At 34.3% G+C, this 26355-nt stretch overlaps 1 protein-coding gene across 2 annotated transcripts in view; it reads right to left on the bottom strand.

The window, feature by feature from the left end:
* The window catches only part of LOC111148047 (ATPase phospholipid transporting 11B (putative)), a 116303-nt gene that overhangs the window by 50978 nt on the left and 38970 nt on the right, over nucleotides 1-26355 (bottom strand). For both annotated transcript variants that reach the window (XM_022504421.1, XM_022504429.1), the window contains exons 8-17: nucleotides 24078-24125; nucleotides 21954-22018; nucleotides 18855-18936; nucleotides 12058-12208; nucleotides 10745-10942; nucleotides 3848-4090; nucleotides 3105-3280; nucleotides 2610-2678; nucleotides 1150-1223; nucleotides 961-1064 (exon numbers count right to left, since the gene is read on the bottom strand). In XM_022504421.1, coding sequence (XP_022360129.1) covers nucleotides 961-1064; nucleotides 1150-1223; nucleotides 2610-2678; nucleotides 3105-3280; nucleotides 3848-4090; nucleotides 10745-10942; nucleotides 12058-12208; nucleotides 18855-18936; nucleotides 21954-22018; nucleotides 24078-24125 — 1210 coding nt within the window. The remainder of the gene's footprint in view (nucleotides 1-960; nucleotides 1065-1149; nucleotides 1224-2609; nucleotides 2679-3104; nucleotides 3281-3847; nucleotides 4091-10744; nucleotides 10943-12057; nucleotides 12209-18854; nucleotides 18937-21953; nucleotides 22019-24077; nucleotides 24126-26355) is intronic.

The following is a 26355-nucleotide window of genomic DNA, read 5'->3' on the forward strand; positions in this document are numbered from 1 at the left end:
GAATTGCAGTATGTCGTTCTCGTAAGATTCTCTTTCACTCTTCAGGTAAGAGAGAACTAATTCACAAACCATAAAACTGAATCCTTTAAAGCGTACAATTCAGTGGATTTTAGTGTATTCACAGAGTTGTACTATTACTACTATCTAATTCGAGGACATTTTCATCAACCCCAAAAGGAATCCCACATCCATTAGCAGAGATTTCCCTTTTACCCCTTCCTCTAGCCCCCGGCAACCACTAATGTGCTTTTTGTCTCTATAAATTCCATTATTCTGGTTATTTCATATAAATGGAACATGTGACCTTTTGTGACTAGCTTCTTTCACTAGGCATAGGAACTTTTCAAGTTTCACCCATGTTATAGCATATGATTACTTCATTTCTTTTAATGGCCAAACAACATTCCATTATATGAATATGACACATTGTTTAATTCTTGCATCAGCTGATGGACATTCAGATGTTTCCACCTTTTGCCTATTTAGGAATAATGCTAAGTTTTTATGTGAACATACATTTTCAGTTCTCTTGGGTATATAACTAGCAGTGAACTCCTGGGTTATATAGTAACTATATTATTCTATGTTCTATGAGGAACTGTTAAACTATTTTCTAAGGTGTTTGTACCATTTATAATCCCACCAGCAAAGTATGAAGGTTCTAGTATCTCCACATCTTTGGGATTTCCCTATATTCTTTAAGTAAACTCCTCTTTTTAATATATTAATTTAAATAGTCTTTGCAGCCAAAAAAACCCTGACTATAAGGTTCAAAGAGAAGACCTGTATTTTAGCAGGTTAAAAGTTAATTTTTAACCAAAGAATGTAGGAGCCAACACATAATGTAACAGAACTGCAGAATTTCCATATTTTTGATAAATTACTAATGCAAAAATGAAGCCTTAAATCTTACATATGTATATCTTTTAGAGTTTTATATCTTTAGAAATTTACACTCACCAAAGCAAATTCATCTACATGAATTCTGGTTTTTTCTATTTCTCCACCTACACATTTAGGAAGAATTGATGATTCGGCTCCTTTAGCAAATAAAAGCTTCTCACCTAAAAAAAAAAAAAAAAAAAAAAATCAGTTATCAAACTCTTAATATTAGATAAATATAAATTCATAAAAGTTTAGGTAGGTTACCTGAAGGTGCCTGAACAATTACACTCATTCTCCTACGATCTGAATCAAATTCGAGAATATGAAGCAGTTTGTACCTAAGGAAAAAAATAAAAAAGACCAAAAGTTTACTTTTTTTGGAAAGATATTAAGTGAGTATTTGAAGAAACTCTATAAAGGATAAGATTTAGAACAAGAAAGTAATCTCAACTACAATTTCAAGATGATGGATTATGCATCATTAATAACAACACAAGACAGAAATAGAAGGAACTGACACATATTGAGTACTTATCAAATCCCAAGTACTTTATATACTTTATGTCATTTAATACCCATGAGAACCAAAGAAGGTAGTTCTTATCTCATTTTACAGAAGAGGACTATTCAATTCAGAAAGATAAGTAATTTTCTAAAGTCAAATAAGCTTGTGAGTGGCACAGCAAAGGACTGGAATCCAGATCTGCCCAGCTTCATGTTTTTCTCACTAAAAAATGTAATTGATTCTCAACCCTCTTTTCTGCCCAAACATACCTGAGAAATACAACACACTCACATTAGTAATGGAGGATCATTATAGCAGTGATTCTGAATCTGACACAGTGGACATATGTACAGGTCGGGGAGCAAATGCCTTTATAAGGAGTAGTAAAGGAATTTGTGTGGATAAGTCAGATGTGGCTTAAAGTTTTCTGGATGGATTTATATAGTGATATACATATAGAATGATGTACATCTCAAAAAAACCCGCACAACAAACCAGAGTGGTATGATGGTTCATAAGTTGATGAAAAGAGCTAGACAGGCTTCTCCATGAAAACAGCCAAAGAATGGGCTCTATTTTAGAATTTTGTCTATTATTTAGAAAATTATTATTATTTCTATTTAGAATTTATTCTATTTTTTGGAAAAGCAGAGTTTGGAAAGGGACAGCTGGAGGTGAGATATGACTGGAATCAGTAAACCCAAGAAAAGGTATGAATAGAACAGGAATGGATTAATTTATCAAGCAGTGTAAATATTGGAAATAGGCAGGTGTGCCCTAACATTTGAAAAATAAAATCACAGGAAATATAAACAAGTTTTTTTTTAATTTAGTGAGAACTCATGAAACTACCCCAGGAGTGCATAAAAATAAACCTATGAGTAAATTCAAGAAACACTAAGCTAAAATACAAATGAAAGATTCCGAGTAGGATACTGGTATTCCTGTGATGAAGTATAACATAGTATTACATCATTCTACAACAGGGGTCAGTAGACTTTTTCTGTAAAGATCCAAATAGTAAATATTTTAGGCTTTGCAGGCCATATATGGTCTCTGTTGCATTAAAAAAAAAACCCAGCCTTTAAACTATGTAATGAAGTTTTTTGCAGGCTTTATAAGCCAGCTGTAGGCTTATAAATATGACCTATGGACCATAGCTTACAGATTCCTGTTCTATATTAATTACATAGAAAACTACAGAATAGAAAAAAATTACCGTTCCAGTTTTCCAAGTGTTCTAACTTCCATAGTTTCTTCAGAATTGCCAATAAATACAATGCCAATTCTAGGGATTAAAAGATAAAGAAATATAAGATTTAAGGATGATATTTCATGTTTCATAATATGTCATTATAACTTAGCATGAATAAAAGTATACAATTAAGATGTATTTTAAAATATTTCTTTGAATATGGCAATGTTTTTAAGAATGTGAAGAATCAGTGTAGGTGCAAAACAATACATACACAAGTATTTCTCACAAGTTATATTATTCATATTTCATAGTAATCAGATTTTTAAAGATCTCTTCAAACTATGATTCAATGCAAGCTTGACAACAAAATTAATAGCACGTATTTACAATTTAAAGTATACTTCTACCTTTATGTGTTTATGAATTTTGTTTGACAATTTTAAGTAATTTTCTAGTATTTGCACCTTTTAATTTAAAAGGTGTTTTTCTGAAGATTTGGAAATTAGATCAAACTACCTTGCAGCAGCTTCCACTAGAGCCTTTTCATCTGGTGAAGACGCATAGTATTCCAGCTGGGAGGGTGCAAAGTTGGATTGCCAGGGACCATCACCAATGCCATCAGTCTGAACATTGCTAATCTGTACAGTGTGACAGAGACTGACTGCTTTAAAGAAGAGATCATGTTCTTTAATCTGTAGAAGGATAATATTCTCAATAAAAATACCATTCCCAAGTAACTTTTAGAAAACTGTAAGCAGAATTGGAAAAAAAGGTGTCAATAAATACAGTTAGAAACTTGGTTATCTTAGATCTACAATAGGAGTGCTATAATCCTGAACTGCCGAATATTAGCTCATTGCAGAATAAAATGTCACATTTGCTTATGACCCTTCACACAAGAATATCTTTTTAGGAAAGAGCCAAATTATAAGTAAAGATGAAAACTCTTTTGTGGAAAAAGTGAGATCACAAAAAGTATTAAATACATTTAAGCTCTATTTCTTAGCAAAGTCTTCTTTAAGGCAGTAAGGGTTCTCCACTTAGTCTCATTTAAATACTCAGAGAATGAAGGCAGGCAACATACTAATTTGCAAGTTAAACTGGATTGTGACTACAAATTCTCAGTGCTGAACCAAAGGATATACATTTCAAATATATATTCCTTGCTCCACTGACTCTTAAATTTTTTCTCCTACAATCCAGCAAATACCAAATTATTTCAAATGAAATTCCAATTCATTAATTTAAAAGTTGCTTACTAGCTCAGTTTCATTTTCCGGACTGGTTCTAAAAGAGGAGCTGGTTGTAAGATGGGATAAGTTGTTAAGATGGGATAAACTATTAAGATAAGATAAGCTTCCTTCTGAAGAGTCTGGTGTTGGTCCTTCAGATACAAGTCTGCCATTGATTTCTTGGTATTTAATGCCATTAATTGAACACTCCCGAAACTGCATCTCATTTTCTGTCAGTGTACCAGTTTTATCTGTAAACACATACTCCACCTAGAGATGGAAGATAGAAGAAAATAAATTTTTGTGTTTATGGTCTTATGTTAAACGAAAAAACCTTGTCTTCCTCTGTCTCCTAAAGTCAAGCTTATCTATTTTATACTGATGCTGAGATTTTTTTTTTAATAATCTAAGTGCAAATAAATTAAGATGCACAGAAACAAAACAGGGTAACATAAAATATTTCAAATCTATATAAACTTTGAAGTTCGTGGCATTTTTAGATCCATGTTCATCTGTAGAGTTGACTGATAATGTGGGTTTTAATACTTTTTTCCATCTCCTTGATAAGGTGTTTTGAGGTAGTAGGACTAAGAATGATCTTTGAGCAAGGTGGAAGGAATGCTTAATAACCTAGAATGTGAAAGGGTTATGTGGTCCAGAAGAAATGGTACAGAACTGGGAACAGGAACACAAAAGTAATAGCAACACAAGAAATCAGAGATGGAAAGTTTTCTAAAATATTAGAGGGGGGAATTGAAACCAAGTGTAGAAAACAAGCTCAGTGAAAAGGAAAGTATTTAAATGAAAAAAAATATATTTTAAAGATCTTATTTATTTGAGACAGAGAGAGAGAGCACAAGTGGGAAGGACAGAGCGGGAGGAGAAGCAGACTCCCCACTGAGCAGGGAGCATGATACAGGGCTGGATCCCAGGACCCTGAGATCAAGACCTGAACAGAAGGCAGACACTTAGCCAACTGAGCCACCCACGTGTCCCTAAATAAAAATATTTTTTAAAGTAGATAAGAAAAATAATTTTACTACTCTTTTGAGAATAATTCTGGAAAATTAACCCTATAAGAAGGCAGGTCCAAAAAGAGAAGGATGAAATAGTCAAGTCTTGATACAACTAGAATTATGCTGAGGATCTGATTGATGCAACAGTGATCTGAGAAAGTTGTCATTTAAAAAGGGAAATACACATCACAAGGAAAAGCAACAACTAAAGACCAATATCCCTTAGGAAAATAAACACAAACCAAATTTAGAAACATAGAAAAAAGATACACCATGAATATGTGGGGTTTATCCCTGGATGTCAAGATTGGTTCAACATGTCAACGAAACCTATCACAATAATAAATTGGTATTCTTTATTGTATTATTAAAATGATCATCTTGACACATTCAAGAAAAGCATTTAACAAAATCCAATACTCTTTCATGATAAAAACATTTCAACAAATTAGGGATAGAAGGCTAGTTCTTCAACCTGATAAAATGTATCTACAAAACCCCATAATTAGTATCTTATTTAATGAAGAAAGACTGAATGCTTTCCCCTAAACTAAGTTCAGGAATAAAGCAAAGATGTCTGTTCTTGCCACTTTTATTTAACATTGTACCGAAAGTTCTAGCTTGGGTAATCAGGCAAGAAAAAAGAAATAAAAGGTATTCAGACTGGAAAAGAAGTAAAACCATTTGTAGATAACTGACCTTGTATATAGAAAATCCTAAGGAATCCACTAAAAAACTGCTAGAATAAATGACCTCAGCAAGATTGCAGAATAAAAGCCTCAACAAACAAAAAGGGAGGCAGAGTTAAAGCTGGAAAAAATTGCCTGGACCAAGAAATAAAATGTGAAAATATACCTTAAAGTTCATTTTCTTGCAAACAGTAAAGATACCTATAACATCTGAGATGCAGGAATTCTGCTATGTAAAATAGTAATATTAAAAGCCAGTAATTGTGTAGCAACCATTAGACTGCCAGCACTGCTAAGTGTTCTAACTCATTTAATATTCTCAACAACTCCATGAGGTAGGTACTATTATTATTTTAGAGAAAAAGAAACAAAGGAAGAGTTGGGTTAAATAACTTACCAGTCATAGAGCTAGAAAATGTTGAAATTAGAAATAAAAGATGAAATAGTTTACCTTTGCGATGTGATATTATAGATTGCCCACTACTTACAGCAAATGTTGAATTATAAAGATGGATACAGAGAGATGTCACTTACCTATACAAGTTAGTAAGAAACTTTTAGATCAGCAAGAATAATAAGGTATAAAAAATTATGATATAAAATATATCAGCAGTCAAACAGAAGTAATATTTCAAAGATGATTAGAATAGACACAGACCTATCAGTCATGGAGGACTCTTCAGAATTTAGATGCTAGAGATAAATAAATTAACTTTGATTTTTAAAAATATATTGGGGCACCTGGGTGGCTCAGTGGGTTAAGCGTCTGCCTTTGGCTCTGGTCATGATCCCAGGGCTCTGGGATCAAGCCCCACATCAGGCTTCCTGTTCAGCAGGGAGCCTACTTCTTTCTCTCCCTCTGCCTGCTGCTCTGCCTTCTTGTGCTATCAAATGTAAATATATATATATATATATATATATATATATACACACACACACACATATAAACAAGAAGTTTTAACTTTTAACTTTAGTTATAGAGAGGGCACTATACACCATCATAAGAGCCGTTTCTTCGATAGTATGGAAATGAAATGACACAGAATATGACAAAGTAGATTTCATTGGTATAAAAACAGATAAAAGAGGGGCTCCTGGGTGGCTCAGTAGGTTAAAGCCACTGCCTTCAGCTCAGGTCATGATCCCAGGGTCCTGGGATAGAGCCCTGCATCGGGCTCTCTGCTCAGCAGGGAGCCTGCTTCTCCCTCTCTCTCTCTCTCCCTACCTCTCTGCCTACTTGTGATCTCTGTCTGTCAAATAAATAAATAAAATCTTTAAAAAAACAAACAGATAAAAGAATAGAGGCAATAAACATATTATGAAATACTTGCAGGCTTAAAAGTAAAAAGAGAGACTTAGATGAATTAGAAATTTTAAAAGTTTATCACTTAACATGTCTTAAAGAGAAAGCAAATATGGGTATGCATAAACAGTGTGAGGTTCCAAAAAACAATATTCTAACATGAGGACAAGAGGAAGAGGGGAAACCTAGGATGGAAAAGGTCAAAGGAAAGAAAAAATGGGGGAGCAAAAGTGTTCAAAGAAGTAGTAGAAACAGGCTTTTTAGGTCTTGAATATGTGATACATAATTAAAGAAATGTGACATGAATTAATATTTAGCATAACTTATTATAAGTCTCTTAAATGCTAAAAATAAATGGATCAACTTCTGGTTAAAAATGGTAGGTTAAGTAAATACAATTATCTTTGTTCCTTTTGAGACTTTACTAAAATAAGAGTAAAGGAATTTAAAAAAAAAAATAATGGCAGATGAGATAACATGAGAAGGGAGATATGACAAGTTTGGAAGACAAGAGATGAATGAGTGGTAAGTGACTTAACAAAACTTAGAATATGAAACCTAAGCAATGGGGGAAAACCCTTTTTCAAAAACTCTCAGGAAGTAGATGTACCAGCTACTACTGAATGTGAAAGCACAGGATGAGGCTGAAAATGGAGGTACCAGGAACAGTATGAAACCTGAAATCCCCTCATAACTTGCAAACCTGAGACTGCCCTTCACCTATCTGAGTAATAGTTGGAAGACTTATTCTCTAAGACCAGGACTGAACCAGAGAGAATCTGAGCCCCCCGGAAAGCTGAAAACAGGTGTGAGACAGCTGAAAACAGAGAAGTGTGACAGTATGCTAAAAACAGGGAGACTTCTACTGGATGACTTTAACAATCACAAGCAGCAGAAATACTAACTGTGGTAATTCTCTCTGGGGAAACTGAGGAAAGACCAGTATTGACACTAGGGAATATGTCAAAAAACAGCAGGACGGCTGGGATTTTCTAGGGAAGACTTCTAGGCTTGTAAGGAAAACCCAAAGATTTGCTTTCATTTGAAAATCACTCCTTAAAAGAAAGGTACAATCTAAAACAAATTAGTTAGTTCTGCTATAACACTGTATTGAATCTATAACATGTTAAACATATTAAACATAACATATTAAAACATGAATCTGTAATAATATAACTGATATATAAGGGAACAATTTGAGCATAATGTGGACTTTGCATTTGGTTATGCATAATTTCCTCTGTGAGAAACAGCAGCAAACTGCACACAAGGAACACATGAAATGTACACAACTCAAACAGCTACCAGCCACCTCAGGTCATCATAGGTGGTATAAGACACACCCCATCTACTTCTATTTTCAGATAACCTTCCTTTCGATACTTCACAATGACACACAGGTTGCAACACTTCTCCTGGTCACTTCCACATGTGGTCTTTTTCAAGGCAAAATGCTACATATATTAGAGTATTTATGTATTTTTTTAAGATTTATTTATTTATTTATTTGAGAGAGAATATTCAATATTATTGAATAAATAAATATTTATTTATTTATTTATTTTACATGAATGGGGAAGGTAGGGCAGAGAGAGGGAAAAAGAGACTCCTCAAGCAGAGTCGCCACCAGTGAGGCCTGGGCCCCTGAGATCATGACCTGAGCAGAAATCAAGAGTCAGACCACCCTCTGTCAGACAACTGACAGAGCCACTCAGGTACCCCAGTACCTGTATTTCTTAACAATTTCTTTATTTATGTATTTATGTATTTCTTAACAATTTCTTTTAAATGTATTACTGATAAATTTTTTGTTGCACTCCTAATTCCATTAGGCCTGTGGTTTTTACTAAGTAATTTTACATAGCATGGCAATTTTTAGGAATGCTTTGTCACATTGTAGCAGAACTAACTGTATTGAAAAAGGAACTAGGAGCAAACAGAAAATGCAGGGAACAGAAGACTTTAAAAAACCATCATTAATATCCTGAGAGAGCTAAAAAAATAGATGATATTCAAGAAAAGGAATAAGATGCGATTAAAAGAAGACATTCAGATATACTGGAATATTAGAAATTAAAAATATTATAACAGAAATTTTTAAAAAGTTAGGTAAGAGATAAAGTTGACAGATTCTCCCAGAATTATAAAAACAAATACATCAATGCAAGTTGAAAGTCAAAGAAAGAATTATAGAATCAAGATAAACAGTCTGATATATCCAAATACTAAATTTAAAAAAAAGATGTTATCAAAGAAATAATGTAAGAAAAATGCCTAGAATTGAAGTACACGTATTTCCAGATTGAAAGAGCTCACAGAGCTCATTGTCCAATTAAAGAAAAAAATAAAAAGACTCACGCCAAGGTATATCATCATGAAATTTCAAAATTATCACATAAAGAAAAGATCTTAAACATTTCCAGAGATAAAATAACAGATCACACATAAAGAACTGGTAATCAAAATGGCACTGAATTTCTCAACAGCAACACTGGAAGCTAGAAAAAAAATGGAGAAATGTTCTTAAAATTTGGGGGAAAACTAACTTCCAACCTGGGATGCATTACACAAGTGCATTAATTAAGTGCAAAAAAAGGGATAAAGAAAAAAAAAAGGAATAAAGATATTTTCAGCCATGCCAAGCCTCAAAATATTTTCCTCTCATGCATCCTTTGCCAGGGGGTTATTAGAACATGTGTTCCACCAAAATGAGAGAATAAGCCACAGGTGGGCCAACATAGGATCCAGGAGATCCAAAACAAGACAGAGGTAAAGGAATTTCTAGGGTAATGGTATAGGGAAGTTCTTGGGTGACAGCTGAGAAGCAGGCTCAGACATAAGTCCATACTGAAGAAGACAAAAGACTCCAAAAATGCTGCCAACAAAAAAAGAAAGAGAAAGAGAGAAAGAGAAAGGAAATCCTAGATTACCTGATGTGTTTGAATATGTAAAGAGATGTTTCATATATTGATCAGAAACTTGTTTGTGGTATACAAAAATTAAGCAATTAAGCATAAAAAACAGAGCAATTAATTCTAGGGAAAATAATATATAAAAACAAAAATGTAATTGTAGTATCATAAGGCATACTTGAAGAACTCGAAATTAGTGAGCAATACTAAAAGAGTCAAAATAAGGTCAATAAATAAATATTTATTAAATCCTAATTGTGATATAAAAATATTAGGGGGGCTATGGGGAGGCAAAGTGGGTACATATCTGGGTATGTATATATAAAACAGTAGCATAAAATTCTATCTTTATATTCCATAATAAATGCCTAAAATTGGGGCACCTGGGTGATTCAGAGGGTTAAGCCTCTGCCTTCAGCTCAGGTCATGGTCTCAGGGTCCTGGGATCAAGCCCCACATCGGGCTCCCTGCTCAGCAGGGAGCCTGCTCCCCCCCCCCCCGCTCTTCCTGCCTCTCTGCCTACCTGTGATCTCTGTCTGTCAAATAAATAAATAAAATCTTAAAAAAAAATTAAAAATAATAAATGCCTAAAATTTAAAAATCAAGAAAGAATACTATGTAGCGCTAACGTGGAAGAAACAATTTCAGGTTTAAAAATGGGAAACAAGGGGTGCCTGGGTGGCTCAGTGGGTTAAGCCTCTGCCTTCAGCTCGGGTCATGGGATCGAGCCCCGAGTGGGGCTCTCTGCTCAGTGGGGAGCCTGCTTCCTCCTTCCCCCCCTACCCCCGCCTGCCTCCCTGCCTACTTGTGATCTCTGCCTGTCAAATAAATAAATAAAATCTTAAAAAAAAAATGGGAAACAAGAGTTAGGCGTGGAGGAAAGTAGGACTGTTTTGTTGTATAAGCCTCATAACATTTTTCTTTGTACTTGTATTAGTCTTTCTACATGTACTGTTTCAAGAAAAATAACAAATTAGAAAAACATATTAAAAAGATCTTTATACCTGTCCAAGCTCTTCATTCAGATCAGAAGTATTGACTTGAGCTTTCTGACCTGATTCTTCATGATAAAGATCAAGATCCCAGCCAATGAAAAATGATCCAAGAAATTTCTGCATTTCGACTGTCACATATAATGAAATTGGAATGATGAAATTGTAGAGTACCAAAAAAGCCAGGAAGTCTGAAATGAATCTCAGAATCTAGGGAGAAAAATGATTGTTTGATAAGAGAAAACATATAAGAACTTCCTTAGTAATACTAAAGAGCATTATCAGAAAGTTTCATGTCTAAACAGACCATCAACTATATTCTGAAGCAGAAATCTCATGAATTAAAATTCATTTTTTGAACTGCTTCTTTAATACATTTCTTTTGTTTTATTGTTCATTAGGATCTTGAACAAAGTAAAAGAAGAAAGGTTAAATTTGAACTACTTGTTACTTTTCAGCAGCTACCAAAAAGCCTGGTGTGACTGAAACAATCTTTAGCAAAATTATAATTGTAATCCCTGGAGTATATTTACCATTCTATTTGCACCTTTAAAAATCACAGATAACAAAAAATTGACTGCAATTAAAAAAAAAAAAAACACAACTATTTAAGAACTGTTAGTCCAGAACTGCTGGGCCAGAACTGCTGGAAATGAAAACACAGATTATATAGTAATAGCTTACTTCAATAGCATAGCAGTATCACATTTTAACATGTATTCTGTGAAAGGTAAAATACATAATTATGAATCATATGGAAACTATGTTCTGTGATCTGCTTTGTGGTTTCTTCTGTCTTCCAATATTTGTATTTTAATCAAATGTGAAATCTGGAGAATATTTACCAAAATTGCATGTTAAATTTTCCTGCTAGTCCATATTCAGTTTAAAACTTAATATGACATATTTTGTATTATTTCACACCATCAGTAGACTGACAGTAAGACTCCTTGAATTATTCTGACAGAACTGGAAATCAATTTACTTTTTTATTCACTTACAACATACAGTAAACAGAATAAAAAAAATGAGTTTGTAGTACTGAAGAGGAATGTCATTATAGATGATTTAAATTTTTGTGATCTCTTGTAACTACTCAAATCATGCCATGGGGGAATACAACTGCTTATGCCCTAAAATGTAAAGAGCATACCAGTATAAACATGCTGGCCACTCTTCACTTACAGTGTCGTTTTGTGACCCTTCAGTAGTAACGGTTTTAGAAGCGCTCAGTGGTCGCTCCTATCAGAAGTCACTACCAAACCAGTAACTGTGCCAAAGAATAAAGTTTCCTTTATAGCAGAGTCAAGAACACCATAAAATACCTTACTACTATTTCTTTGATGTTCTGTTTTTTGGTTATACCAAGGTTCATCCCATTTTTCTTCAGCTTGCCATGTATATTTCAAGATAGTACTGATGATGGCTTCAGAAATAAGGATTATTAGATAAATTATCAAAAATGTATTCATTGACCTGAAACGAGAAAAATAAGAATAGAAAACATGTCAATTATGTGTTACTATATTCATCTGCCTGGAAATTTTATACTGGTATTAAATAAGATATAAAAATATATAAAATATCACAGTAGCTATTTAAAGGAAACAATCTTCGTATTTTAAATGACCATTCAACAGAATCTGTTTTCTAGTGATAAAATAACCAATACATAAGATTATAAGCCTACTTGAATTAGTTATACTACTGTTCAAAATGCTTAAGTAAATGACAGCTTTGGCCAGTTATTCTTGCCATAAGTAATTATTCTAATTTTTTTAAAAATTTTCAGCATCTAATTTTAAGTGTAAATATAACTAACATTTGTTTAGTATTAAGATTTTACAAAACGTCGTTACATCCAACTCACTTGTCTAATCTTTCTAAAACCTCTATGAGGATATCACTTACTTTTTAATGATGAACATCAAAGCCCCCAAATCATTCTATAAATTTACCAAAATCACACAAGTCAGGAACTAACTTTAGAATCCCTGTTCTTTTACCAGGCAAGCTTGTATTATAGTATTTCACTAGGCAAGCTTAACATTACATCTCTGATTCTTCCATCAGCATTTTGTAACTTTTCAGCACACAGATCCTCTATGCATTTCATTAGATGTACAAGTAGGTATTTCCTTTTTTGAGAATGATTGCAAATGGTATTGTTTCTAATCTTAGTGTCTGTCCTTGGTGTTTCTTTTTATTTTTTTAAAAATATTTATTTAGTTATTTTAGAAGAAAGCAAGTGCAAGCAGCAGGAGGAGCAAAGGGAGAGAATCCTGACTCCCTGCTGAGCACAGAGCCCGATGTGGGGCTCAATCCCAGAACCCTGGAGATCATGACCTAAGCTAAAATCAAGTCAGTTGCTTAACTGACTGAGCCACCCAGATGCTCCTGGTGTTTCTTTCCTGATCTAAGTATTTAGTTCTGTGATAGTTAATCTTGTATGTCAAATTGACTGGGCTAAGCAATGCCCAGACAGCCGATAAAAATAATATTTTTGGGTGTGTCTGTGAGTGTGTGTCTGAAAGAGATTAGTATTTGATTCAATAGACTTAGTAGAGAGGTATGTCCTCACCAATGTAGGTGGGTATCATCACTGATGACCCCCCCAAAATACAAAAGGCAAAGGACATTTTCTCTTTTCTTGAGCTGGAACATCAGAGCTCCAGGTTTTTTATCAGTGGCCAGCTCCCTGGTTCTCAGGCCTGTGGATGCTGACTGCATTACACCATCAGCTTTTCTGGTTCTCCAGCTTGCAGATGGCAGACTGTGGGACCTCGTGGCCTCTACAACCCATGAGCCAACTACTATAATAAATCTCTTCTTATATATACCCATATATATCCTACTGGTTTGTTTCTTTGGGAAACCCTGTCTAATACAAGTGCTATAAATTTCCTTCTCAGCATTGCTTTAGCTTCATCGTATAAAATTTGACACTGTATTTTCATTAATTTCTGGATATTTTTTAAAATGTTCTTTGAGATTTTCTCTTTGACCCATTGATTATTCAGAATTTAGAATTCCAGCTGCTCCATATCATTGCCAGTATTTTTTGGCTTTTTAATTTTTGCCATTCCACTAAGTGTATATTGGTATGTATCTCTTTGTAGTTTTAGTTTGGATCTCTCTTATGACTAATGATGTTGTATACTTTTTCATATGTTTATTTGCCATTTGTATATTTTCTTTGTGAAAATTTCTCTGCTCCAGTCGTATATCCACTTTTTTTCATTGCACTGTTTTTCTTTTTATTATAGACATCTTATAGACGTATGAGCTCATAATGTATTCTGGATACAAGTTTTCAGATAGATGTTTTATGAATAAGTCTCTCAGTTTGTGGCTTCCTTGTTCATTTCCTTAATTGTGTAGTGTAACAAGTTCTTAATATTGAGGAAATACAGTTAACCAATTTTTTCCTTTGTGATTATTGGTTTTGTGTCCTAAGAAATATTTACCTATCCCTAGGTTGTGAAGATATCTTCCTAAGTTTTCTTCTAAAAGTTTTATAGTTTTAGTCTTTACAGTCAGGTATATGACCCATCTTCAAAAACTTTTTAGTGTATGATATGAGGTAGGAATTGAGGTTTATAATTTTTTTCTCATATGGATATCCAACTGTTGTTGCATCATTTATTGAAAAGACCATCATTTTCTTTAATTTTTTTAAAAAGATTTTATTTATTTGAGAGAGAGAAAGAGAATAAGAGAAAGCACAAGCAGGGGGAGAAGCAAAGGGAGAGGGAGAAGCAGACTCCCCACTGAGCAGGGAGCCCAATGCAGGGCTTGATCCCAAGACCCTGAGATCAGTACCTCAGCGGAAGACAGACACATAACTCACTGAGCCACCCAGGTGCCCCAAGACTATCATTCTCTTCATTGAATTTACCTAACATTTTGACTAAAAATCAATTGACCATATGTAAATGGATTTATTTCTCAACTGAAACAGGTTTCTACTGAAACATCTTTTTTGCTAATACCATACTACATTTACTGTAGCATTATAGTAAGTCTTAAAAGTCGGATATAATATAAATTCTCCAGGTTTCTCGAGACTGTTTTCTTTATTCATTCTACATACGTGTTTTATTTATTTAAAGATTTTATTTATTTATTTAGAAAGCGGGGGGAGACAACATAAGCGGGAGAGGGAGAATCTCAAGCACACTCTGCTAACCATGGAGCCTGAGGCAGGACTCGATCCCACGACCCCAAGATCATGCCCAAGCCAAAATCAAGAGTCAGACGTCTGACTGACCTAACCAGGCAACCCCAATACGCATTTTGGAATCTTGTCAATTACCACAAAGAAGCTTGCTGGGATTTAATTTAATTTTAATGAAAGAATCTATACTCAGCTGACAGCTTAACAATACTGAGCCTGACAATCTAATAATGTGATTTCTCCATTAAATAAACATCTCTCACCACGTTTTGTAGTTCTGACCTTGCTAAAAACTCACTTATTAATCCTAATAATTTTATTGTTGAGTACACTGTCTATATGAAAAATCCTGTGCCCTCTGGTAAGGACAATTTTCAGTATTTATGCTTTTTATTTGTCTTGTGGCACTGAAAAAGGCTTCTAGGATAATGTTTAAAAGAAGTGGTGAAAATGCATGCATGTTCTCGATATGAGTCCTTACAAAATATGCGCTTTGTAAATATTTTTCCTAATCTGTGGCTTCTCTTTTCATTTTTTTTTAACAGTGTCCTTTGGAAATGTAGAAGTTTTATTATTATTATTATTATTATTATTATTTAGCAGTGACATACAGTGTTATATTAGTTTCAGGTGTGAAGTTTTAATTTTGATGAAGTTTAATTTACAATTTGTGGTTTTGTTTTTTATTACTTTTTAATATATTTCCTATCTAAGAAATCTTTCCTTAACCCAAGGTCACAAATATTTTCTCCCATGTTTTATAGATTAAGTTCTTATGTTTGGGTCTTACATTTTAAGCCAGTTTTTTGTTTGTTTTTTAAGATTTATTTATTTGAGAGCGAGTAAGAGAGAGTCTCAAGGGGGCTCCACACTGAGCATGACTTTGACATCATGACCTGAGCTAAAACCAAGAATCAAACACTTAACTGACTGAGGCACCCAGGTACCCCAGAGTTGTTCTTGTATGTAAGGGTTAAGGTTTGGTTTCTGGCATTTGTACATCCAGTTGTTCCAGCACTGTGTGTTGGAAAGACTATCCTTTGGTGTGGACCTATTTTTTAAAAAATAATAAATTAAATCTCTTTGACAGATAATAGGGCTATCTAGACTTTGTTCCATCCTGTGTCAATTGTGTAAGTTGTATTTTCGAAGAATTTACCCATTTCATCTAAGTTGAAAAACGTAGTTACATAAAGTTGTTCAAAATATTTCTTTATCTGTGGATAAAGTAACCACAGTAGATAGGATCTGTACTGATATTCTCTCTTTCATCCTTGGTGTTGGCAATTTTGTAGTTTTCTCTCCTACCACTTCTTTTTCCCCTTAATCTTTCAATCTAGGTAGAGGTTTATCAATTTTGTTAATATTTCCAAAGAAACAAGTTTTGGCTTTGTTAATTTTGTCTATTATTTGTTTTCTATTCTATTGGTTTCAGCTCACATCTTTAACATTTTTTCTCTCTCTTCCCTGATTGGCTCAAATTGCTTCTCTTTCTCTAGCTTCCTAAGGCAGAAACGTAGATGACAGATTTTAATCCTTTCTTCCTTTCTCATATAAATACTTATAGCTAGAAATTTCTCTTCAACTTAGGTTTTTTCTTGAGTCCACAAATTTTGATTTGTTGGATTTAAATTACCACTGTTTTTTCTCAAATTTTAGAGATTTTCCATTATTATTTTTTCAAATAGTTTTATTCTACCCCTTTTGCTCTCTCCTCTTTTGGGCTCAATTAGACAGAGAGCTTAGTATTATTGTCTCACATGGCTCTGAAACTCTGTCCATTTTTCCTCAATCATTTTTCTCCCTGTTCTTCAGACTGCATGATTTCTACTGCTTTTTTAAATTCACCAACAATTTCTTCTGCTTTCCTCTATCTGGTGTTGGGCCCATTTATTGGCACTTACATTTCAGTAATTATATTTTCAACCCAAGAATATGCACTGAATTCTTTTTTTATAGTTCCATTTCTTCCTCCAAGTTTTTTATTTAAATTCTACTCAGTTAACATATGGTACAACACTAGCTTCAGGTGTAGATTTAGTGATTCATCACCCACATGCAACACCCAGTTGCTCACCACAAGTGCCCTTCTTAATTGCCATCACCTATTAACCCACCCCTGCCCACCTACCCTCTGGTAATTTCCATCGTTAATTCTCTATAGTTAAGAGTCTGTTTCTTGGTTTGCCTCTTGCCCACCTGCCATGTGCATTTGTTTTCTTTCTTAAATTCCACATATGAGTGAAATCATATGGTATTAGTCTTTCTCTAACTTATTTTACTTAGTGTATTACTCTTTAGCTCCGACCACATTGTCGCAAATGGTAATTTCTCATTCTTTTTATGGCTGAGTAATATTCCCTTGTGTATATAAACCACTTCTTTATCCATCCATCAGTCAGTGGACACTTGGGCTCTTCCCATAATTTGGTCTATTGTTGATAATGCTGTGATAAACATCAGGATGTATGTATTCCTTCAAATTGGTAAATTTGTATCCTTTGTAGTGCAATTGCTGGATCATAGGGCCATTCTATTACTAACTTTTTGAGGAAACTCCATACTGTTTTCTACAGTTTCCATTTCTTTGCTGATATTTTACATGTTTATTCACATCTTCCTTTAGGTTCTTGAAAATACTTACAATATCTGCTTTAAAGACCTTGCCTGCCAATACAAGACACAGAACGTTATGGTGACAGTTTCTATTGAATGCTTTTTCTCTTAAATGCAAGTTACATTTTCTTCAGATGTCTACATATTTTTTATTATTGGATTTTATAAATAATGGTCGTACAGATTCTGCACTCTTTTATGTTCCTCAGAAGAGTGCTATTTTCAGTTTAGCAGGAAGTTAACTTGGCTAGGCTCAAATATCAAAGTCTGTCTCCACTGCAACAGGCAACAGCAAAATTCTCTCTTCTGTTCTTTCAGCTTCCTGATACGGTTCTTGTGCCAAGCCCACTGGGTCTCCTCTGCACATGTATAGTTCCAACAGTCACCAAAGATTTGGGCATAATTTAAGTGCAAGTTTTAGAGTTCATTCCCTTCTGTGGCTCCCTCCCTTACCTGGTTTTTCTCTGTCTAGCTGTTCTTCCAGCTTTAAACCCTGTCCTCTAACACTTAAATTTTGTAAAGCTCAGGCTCTCTGATGCCCTATGCAGCACATGAACTGGGGAGTGCCTTCAGGCAAAAATCTGCATTTTTTTGGGGCGCCTGGGTGGCTCAGTGGGTTAAAGCCTCTGCCTTCAGCTCAGGTCATGATCCCAGGGTCCTGGGATCGAGCCCCACATCGGGCTCTCTGCTCAGCAGGGAGCCTGCTTCCCTTCCTCTCTCTCTGGCTGCCTCTCCACCTACCTGTGATCTCTGTCAAATAAATAAATAAAATCTTTAAAAAAAAAAAAATCTGCATTTTTTTTTTTTTTTTTATTTGACAGAGATCACAAGTAGGCAGAGAGGGGGGGAAAGTAGGCTCCCTGCTGAGCAGAGAGCCCAATGCGGGGCTTGATCCCAGGATCGAGCCTCTGAAGGCAGAGGCTTTAACCCACTGAGCCACCCAGGCGCCCCCAAAAATCTGCACTCTTAAATTTTTCCCCTTGCTGCTGCCATCTTTCAGGAGTAGATTCTGCCATTTTCTGTCTGTTTTGTGTCACTCTCCTGTATTTTCAAATACATGTTTATGTTTTTGTCCAGATTTTATAAATTGCTATCTGTAGGAGGGCTGGTCTGATCAAGTGATTTCATTACTACCCAACAGCATTTATTTTAAAGTCCTAATGTAACACCTACTATACGCTAAACATTGTGCAAAATACTACATGCATATATCCCTATCCTCAAGGATACCATCTTTTGTTGACTGACATATATTTTTATATAGTGTTTTAAACATATATGAATACACAGTCATATTCATGTGTAAATAAATGAAAGTAGTTTTCTTACTTTTCTACTGCAGATCTTTTCTGTGACTTGCTCTTATAATTTAATGCCATCTTAGTTTCCATTCCAGTGTAGATAGCAACTCCTGCAAAACAAAACAGTTCTTTAAAATAATCTGCTGGCATATTTCAAAAGAGAGATATACTCACTAGCATGAAAGGAAATGTATTATCTGATTATAGTATAATTTGCCTTCAAGTCTTTTTGGAGTTTTTAAAAGGCTTTCCAAGTCCAATTCTGGGGAACTCCAGTCACTCAACCTGTTGATGGGAAAGGCTTGAGGGTTGTATTTCTGAGTTATAATTAATATACCTGAATGAAAGAGATGTTATTAGAGTTGAAACTGATGAAGGAAAAGGATTTGGAAAGATAAAGATAGCAGGGAAGGCCATTATAAATAGAGTAAACACTGTTAACACAGAAATGGAAAAGCACTTTGAACAATGGAATGTAGTCAGAGTTTGAAAGGCCTCAAATGCCAGAATCTAGGGTCAAGACATAATTTTCTACCACTGGATAGATAATATGGGAATCTGTCAGAGGAAATGAAATAAACAAAGGTGCTATTTTAAGAATGTGTGCCTATGTGAATGACAGATAAGTAAGAATGACAGTAATAATGGCCTAAAGTTGTGAATGAATGTCCTAAAGGAGTGAATGAAGTTAGGTAAGACCAGCTTTATAAGAAACTTTGGAGTTAGACCTTACCTTAGACCTTACCTCTGCCACCTATTAGTTCTGGATCCTTGGGCAAGTTATTTAATCTAAGTCTCAAATTCCCCATCGTTAGATAGGAAAAAAATATCTCAGAATTGTTGTGAGGTTTATATGACAAAATAGCAAAATGTCTAGAAACAGAGATATGATCAAGGAATATTCACACCCATCCTTAAATAGTGAAATCTGAGAAGCAGTGTAGGATTCATCTGGAATGAATTTATCCTGGAATTTTCTAAAGATTTATCCTGGAATTTTCACCAGTACTCTTTAAAAGCAGGGATTATAACTCAGATGACAACGGGCACTGAAATTACAGAAATGTGAGAAATCAGCCAGAATGATATGCAGTAGAGAGGTGGTACTGAAGCAGACAACAGCAGAACCCAGCTAACGGCATTCAAATATACATTTTATTTTAAGAATGCGAAAGGTGTTCGAGCTACAGAGATGTATTAAAATATAGCATTACATGAGGGGGTCCAAAAGCCCTGGAGATTTTCTTTGGTTTTGGGCATCAGAACATGATTATGGTTTTCTTTTAACTATAATAAAATATACATTACATACAGTTTACCATTTTATTAATCTCAAAGTATACAATTTGGTGGCTCTTTGTACAATCACAATGTTGTGCAACACTCGCTAACTTGACATTTTTATCACCCTCAAAGAAAACCCTGTACCCATTAAGCCATCATTCCCTGTTCCCCTCTATTCCCCAGCCCGAGAACTACAAAGCTACTTTCTGTCTCTATGAATTTCCCTATTCTGGGTATCTCAAGTAAATAGGATCATACAATATGAAGCTTTTTGTGTCTGGCTTCTTTTATTCAGCATGTTTTCAGTGTTTATCCATGTTATAGCATGCATCAGTACTTCATTTTTTATGGGTGAATAATATTTCATTATATGGGTATCCTACATTTTGTTTATCCATTCATTAGTTGATGGATATTGGGCACTTTCTACCCTTTGGCTATTGAAAGTGCTGCTATGAATATCCCACACAAGTCTTTGTTTGAACACATATTTTCAATTCTTTTGGGTATATATCTAGGAGTAGAACTGTTGGATCGTATGTAGAATTGCTGGATCATACAACAATTCTAGGTTTAAATCATTGAGGAACTGCCACACTATTGTTCACAGCAGCTGTGACATTTTATATTCCCTCCAAAACTGTATGAGGGTTCCAAGTTCTCTACAACCTCACCAACACTTGCTGTTTTCTGTTTTTTTTTTAAGGATATACATATCTTTATCAGAGAGCCTCATACTGAGAGATAAAACATAGCAGTTAATAGGAAAGAAGAGAATGAAGAAGACACCCTCAAAAGCTGTAAGCATTCAGTGAATAACACAGGCTGGGCAGTATATGAAAGGTCATTCCTAAAATGGGAGAAGCTAGCTGACAGACAAAGGTTATCAGGACTTCACAATTTGTCTAGAGTTGACTCAGAACATGTGAATTAACTTAGATCTCTAACACTAGAGCATTATTTATTCATCCTTTTGATATAGTCAGTATACATTCCAATAATACCTGCCATACAGTCATAGGTCAATAAGAATTTATTGAATGAATGGATGAAAGAATGAGTCAGTGGTTTTATTAATCCAATCTAAGAAGAATCATAATGGAAATTATATAGGTGGTTATTTAACCATGTTGCCCGATTATATTGGTCCTCAACCACCATAAAAATCAGAATTTCTTAGCAATGTTTCACAAGTATCCAAAAAAAAAAAAAAAAAAAAAAAAAGGAGCAAGGTTCTAGTCTGTTATTAAAAAATAGGGATTAACAACAACAAAAAAATAATGCATTTTATTACACAGGTTTTGCAAGAAAATTATTACAGACATTTGACTAAGTAAATTATCCAACCAAAAGACCACAAATGTTATGCTTTAAAAAATACTTTATATAGGGGTGCCCAGGTGGCTCAGTCAGTTGAGTGTCCAAGTCTTGTTTTCAGCTCAGGTCATGATCTCAGGGTTGTGAAATGAGCCCAGTGTCAGGGCTGTGCTGGGATGGAGGCTGCTTAAGATTCTCTCTCTCTCTTCTACTGCCTACCTACCCCCACTTGTGTGCCCTCTCTTTCAAAAAGAAATGCTTTATATAAAGCATTGACATGAATCTATAACTTAAAATTTTGAATATAGGGTGCCTGGGAGGCTCAGTCAGTTAAGCGTCTGCATTTGGCACAGCTCATGATCCCAGGGTCCTGGGATTGAGACCCACATTGGGGGGGGTTTCCTTGCCCAGCAGGGAGTCTGCTTTTCCCTCTCCTCTGCTCCTCCCCCACAAGTGCTTACTCTCTCTCTCTCTCTCAAATAAATAAAATCTTTAAAAAGAATTTTTTTTTTTAATATATACAAACCAAAAATTTCTTTTGTGTTTTTTAACCTGGCTCCACGAAGCAAGAGACTCTCCGGCCCCAGAGGTCTAGGGAAAAAGAAAAGCATTAAATATATTAAAAATGCAATTAAATTCTAAAATGGCATCTTCAACAGAAAAATCCCTAAACTATAGTTACAACACTGCTTCCATATAAAACCAAAATTTTGGTTACCATAAAGCTGTTTAGGTCAATTATGTTAGTGACCATAACAACAAATATCTGCTTTAGCATCTCAGGCACTCAGTGGCTCAGAAACAAGATTACACCTAGAAATAAACTCACAAAGCCATCAGTTTCAAGATTTTTAAACATAAAACACAACAAAAGATTAACCAATGATTTTAAAATGTTTAACATAATGAAATTAAAAATTTTGTGCAAAATTGAAGTTTTTAAATGGAAAATACAGAATTAAAATGCGATGTAAACATGAATTGCAGTATACTTTGTATATAAATGCATCAATTCTCCATGATCAAAATTACACTGGATAATAAAACATAATGTAGTAGTGAGTTAGTACTTTCTCTAGGCAAGACTGACACTACAACTTGACTACTTGCTACATACTACGTACTCTTTAGAGCAGGGGTCTTCCTGCTGTTTGAGTTTTTCTCCATAAAGGAGATGTAAAATGAGAAGGAATAACTAGAAAGGAAATTGTATTTTCTTAGTGATAGCAAAATGATAAGACTGTTATGGATAAGTAAAGAAGCCTTAATTTTGTTGATAATCCTTCTGTTTTTCTGAAACATACATACGCAGTTACCCAAATCAAATAGAATCTGAATCAATTCTGAAGACGTCTGCAAATCCAAACACTCTAAAAAAATCTAAAGAACCAAGAAGGATCAGGTATTTGGGACATGGTTAACAAGTATGGTTTTATTAGAAAGTCATATTTAGAGCACATTCCATGGATATTCCAAAATTAATTATTCAAAAGGCATAAAATAGCTCTTTTTCACTTGGTGTTGGTTCTAACAATGAACAAAATAACTGAGCTCACATTGATATATAAAACTGGGATATGATAATGGAAAGCTTCCAAATTAAAAGATAATTCATCAGTTCACTCAGGTTGCCTTAGCAAAGAACATGGCTGATCTTTTTAACCATTTTAAGTGCTGGGTAACATAACTGATCTTTTGATTTACCAGCCACAATATCTTAATAAATTCAGATTATGTATCCACATATATATCCCACTATGTCACCCTAGAAATCAAAATAAAACCTAGTCATATTCATTTTATTTTTCATTTTCATTTATTCGGCAAGGGGTCCTATACTTACAAAGACTTTGTTAATGAGTTTACTGAATGTGCTCCTGTATTAATGTTTATTAAAAATGTGAACTGGTGCTGAAGTATCATGATATTTTTGGTGCCTTGTTTTGAGGACGGCATTTAAAAAATGCTCTACTCTTCTTGTTAGTGACTTATTTCATGCAGCCAGTATTAACTGAACACATCTCCAGAAAAGCAGTGGAATGCTAATTGGACTAGAAGTTCAAAGTCTGATTCCAAGATTTATTCTCAATTTGGCTTTGCGGTCATGAGTAACAACATAATCTCATCATATCAACACATTTCTGAAATAACTTAAAGCCTTTCATGCAGGAGCCAGAAATTAACCTGAATATTGAGGGCAAACACACCAAAACAACCAACTAAACAAAAAAAAAACAACCAGAAGATTAAATAAGAGGTTCTAGATTGGCCACTACATATGACATTTATACCTGTCACACATTATGTAAAATATTTTTTTGGATTCTAGACTAAGGGTGGTCGTTTAAATATGTAAGAACGTGAATAAGAATGGCTGTTTCCTTTTATGTCATTACCTAAAACTACCAGAAAAATACAAATACACAAATAATCTTACTAAACTATTTTGATATCACTTCATGAGATATTTTTTTTTTGTCCTTACTCATTGCTGCTACAAATTATTAGAAGATGAAATGTTAAATGCTTTTAAATGAACCCCTTTCCACAATGTGCTGCTTACTTACTTAATCTCCCTTTAACTTGATTTTAGTTCCTCCCCAATACAATTATCACATAATAGTAATTGGACAATGCAAATTATTCTTACCTTACTATTTCTTCCATTTGTTGAGTTATTATCATTCGTCCCATGAATCTATCAAAGAATTCACCATGTTACAAAAAAACCAATGATATTTACTTATAACATCAGTGGGTGAAAAATTTTTGATAGTTTTGACACTATTCTTATACATGAAACAAAACTAACCTTTTGTATTTGGAATGGTCCATTCTTTATGTTAGAAGTTACATAAGTAAATACTTATCATTCATTAAGCTTTAAAAAACTGATATTCTTGCCATTTCCATTCCAGTTATGAATGAGGTAACAAATAAAAAAAGTTTTCAAAATGGCAATAAAAATGTCATATCTTATTAAGTTTAGTCATCATAATTTACAATTTCTACACAAAGATGCATATATTATTTAGCCAACAATGAATACTCACACATACCATAGTTTATTAAGTAAAGTCTCCTGACTAGAATCATTCATTCACTCACTAATTGACTTGGGCATGCATTCGTAAATATTCACTGAATGACGACCATGCGTTAAGTGATGGGGATAGAGTAGTAAGCAAAAACCTATCAGTGAACTCCAGACCTTCTTTAACTTTTGGTTGCCTGAAATCTAGAGTAAGTAGCCTGTTATCATAATGGATTTTCGCAGCCTGGCCTTTCAGATCTAGCTTCCACAACCAGAACAGCTCCATAGCACAGAGTCAATTCAAGTGTACAATCACTTTCTACTAAATTCTAAGTTGAAGAACACTTTAGACAGAACTTTCATATTAATCATCTCACTAAGCAAAGAAATAAGCATTCCTTTCTAAATGTTCCTATTATCCCATTGCCAGGTCACAGATGCTTAGACTTTGGCTTCATTGTTTCTTGCTAATCTCTTATTTCTACTTCCTTCACCTCCTTGTATCAGGGAGCACCACTGAAGTTTTTTTATTCTCTCCACTTAATGGAATTTTATATAGTCCTGATTCCGGCCTCAATTTTGGATTTAGATTCAAAGAACCAATTCAGCTGCTATTTCCCTGGGTATCTTTTGGAGATGATGTGTGATCACTCTTTTGATTTCCCTGAGCGAAATTCCAATAAGATACCTATTTTTCTTCATTTCACCTGTCCTGTGTCCCTTGATTCTAAGGTACTCCTATCTATTTATGCAGGTTCCATACTGGATTAACTCATTGCACGTTCCCTAGCTATTTCTCCAAATATACACTTTAATTTGATTCAAAATGGAAATAGTTTCATTATTCTCTTTTCTGATTATAAAGACTACCTACACTGAAACACACACATTTTATAAAATGATTTAGTTTAAAAAGACATCAAGAGGGAAATAAGAATCACTGGTAATCCCACTACTCAAATACAAACACTGTTAATATTCTGGAGTATCTTTTCCAGACTTTTTTTTTCCATGCATATATCTTAAAAACAAAATGTAATCATGCCATAAATACTATTGGTAACATTTTCCCTCACTTAACATGTCCTGTCAAAAACATAGATCTATATCATTATTTTTAATGGCACATACAGCACTGTATTTTGGAGATTACTGCATAATTTAAATAACTCACTGCTGAGTGTAGGTTTTTTCCACCTTATGGCTAGTTTAAACAATGTAGCCCTGAACAACCTTGTGTATATAACTTTTCATATTTTCATTAGGATATATTCCTAGGAGCAGAATTTCATTATTTCTTTAGAAAAAATTTCTAGAAGTGCAGGTGCTGAATCCAAGTTTAAAAAATTAAGAGTTGTAAAAAATAGAAAGAACTAAAGGAGCAAAGGTGCCCATCCCCCTCCCAACTCACCTCTGACAATCACCAGTTTGTTCTCTGTACCTAAAGAGTCTGGTTTTAATTGTTTTGTTAGATTCCACATATAAGTAAAATTATATGGCTTATTTCCTTTGGTATAATGTCTCTACAGGTCCATCCATGTTGTTGCAAATGGGAAGATCTCATTTTTTGTTTTTAATGGCTGAGTGATATTCTACTATATACATACACCACATCTTCTTTAACCATTCATCTACCAATAGATACTTGGGTTGCTACAAATGATACTTTATCTATTCATCTATCAATAGATCTTGGCTACTATAAATAATGCCATAGGGGTGGCATATATCTTTCAAGTTAGTGTTTTCATTTTCTTTTTTTTTTTTAAATATTTTATTTATTTATTTATTTGACAGAAAGAGTGATCAGAGTAGGCAGAGAGGCAGGAGGAGAGAGAGGAGGAAGCAGGCTCCCTGCTGAGCAGAGAGCCCTATGCAGTGCTTGATCCCAAGA

This window comes from Enhydra lutris, unplaced genomic scaffold, assembly GCF_002288905.1.
Source record: "Enhydra lutris kenyoni isolate GAN:26980312 unplaced genomic scaffold, ASM228890v2 scaffoldscaffold2, whole genome shotgun sequence".
NCBI lineage: Eukaryota > Metazoa > Chordata > Mammalia > Carnivora > Mustelidae > Enhydra > Enhydra lutris.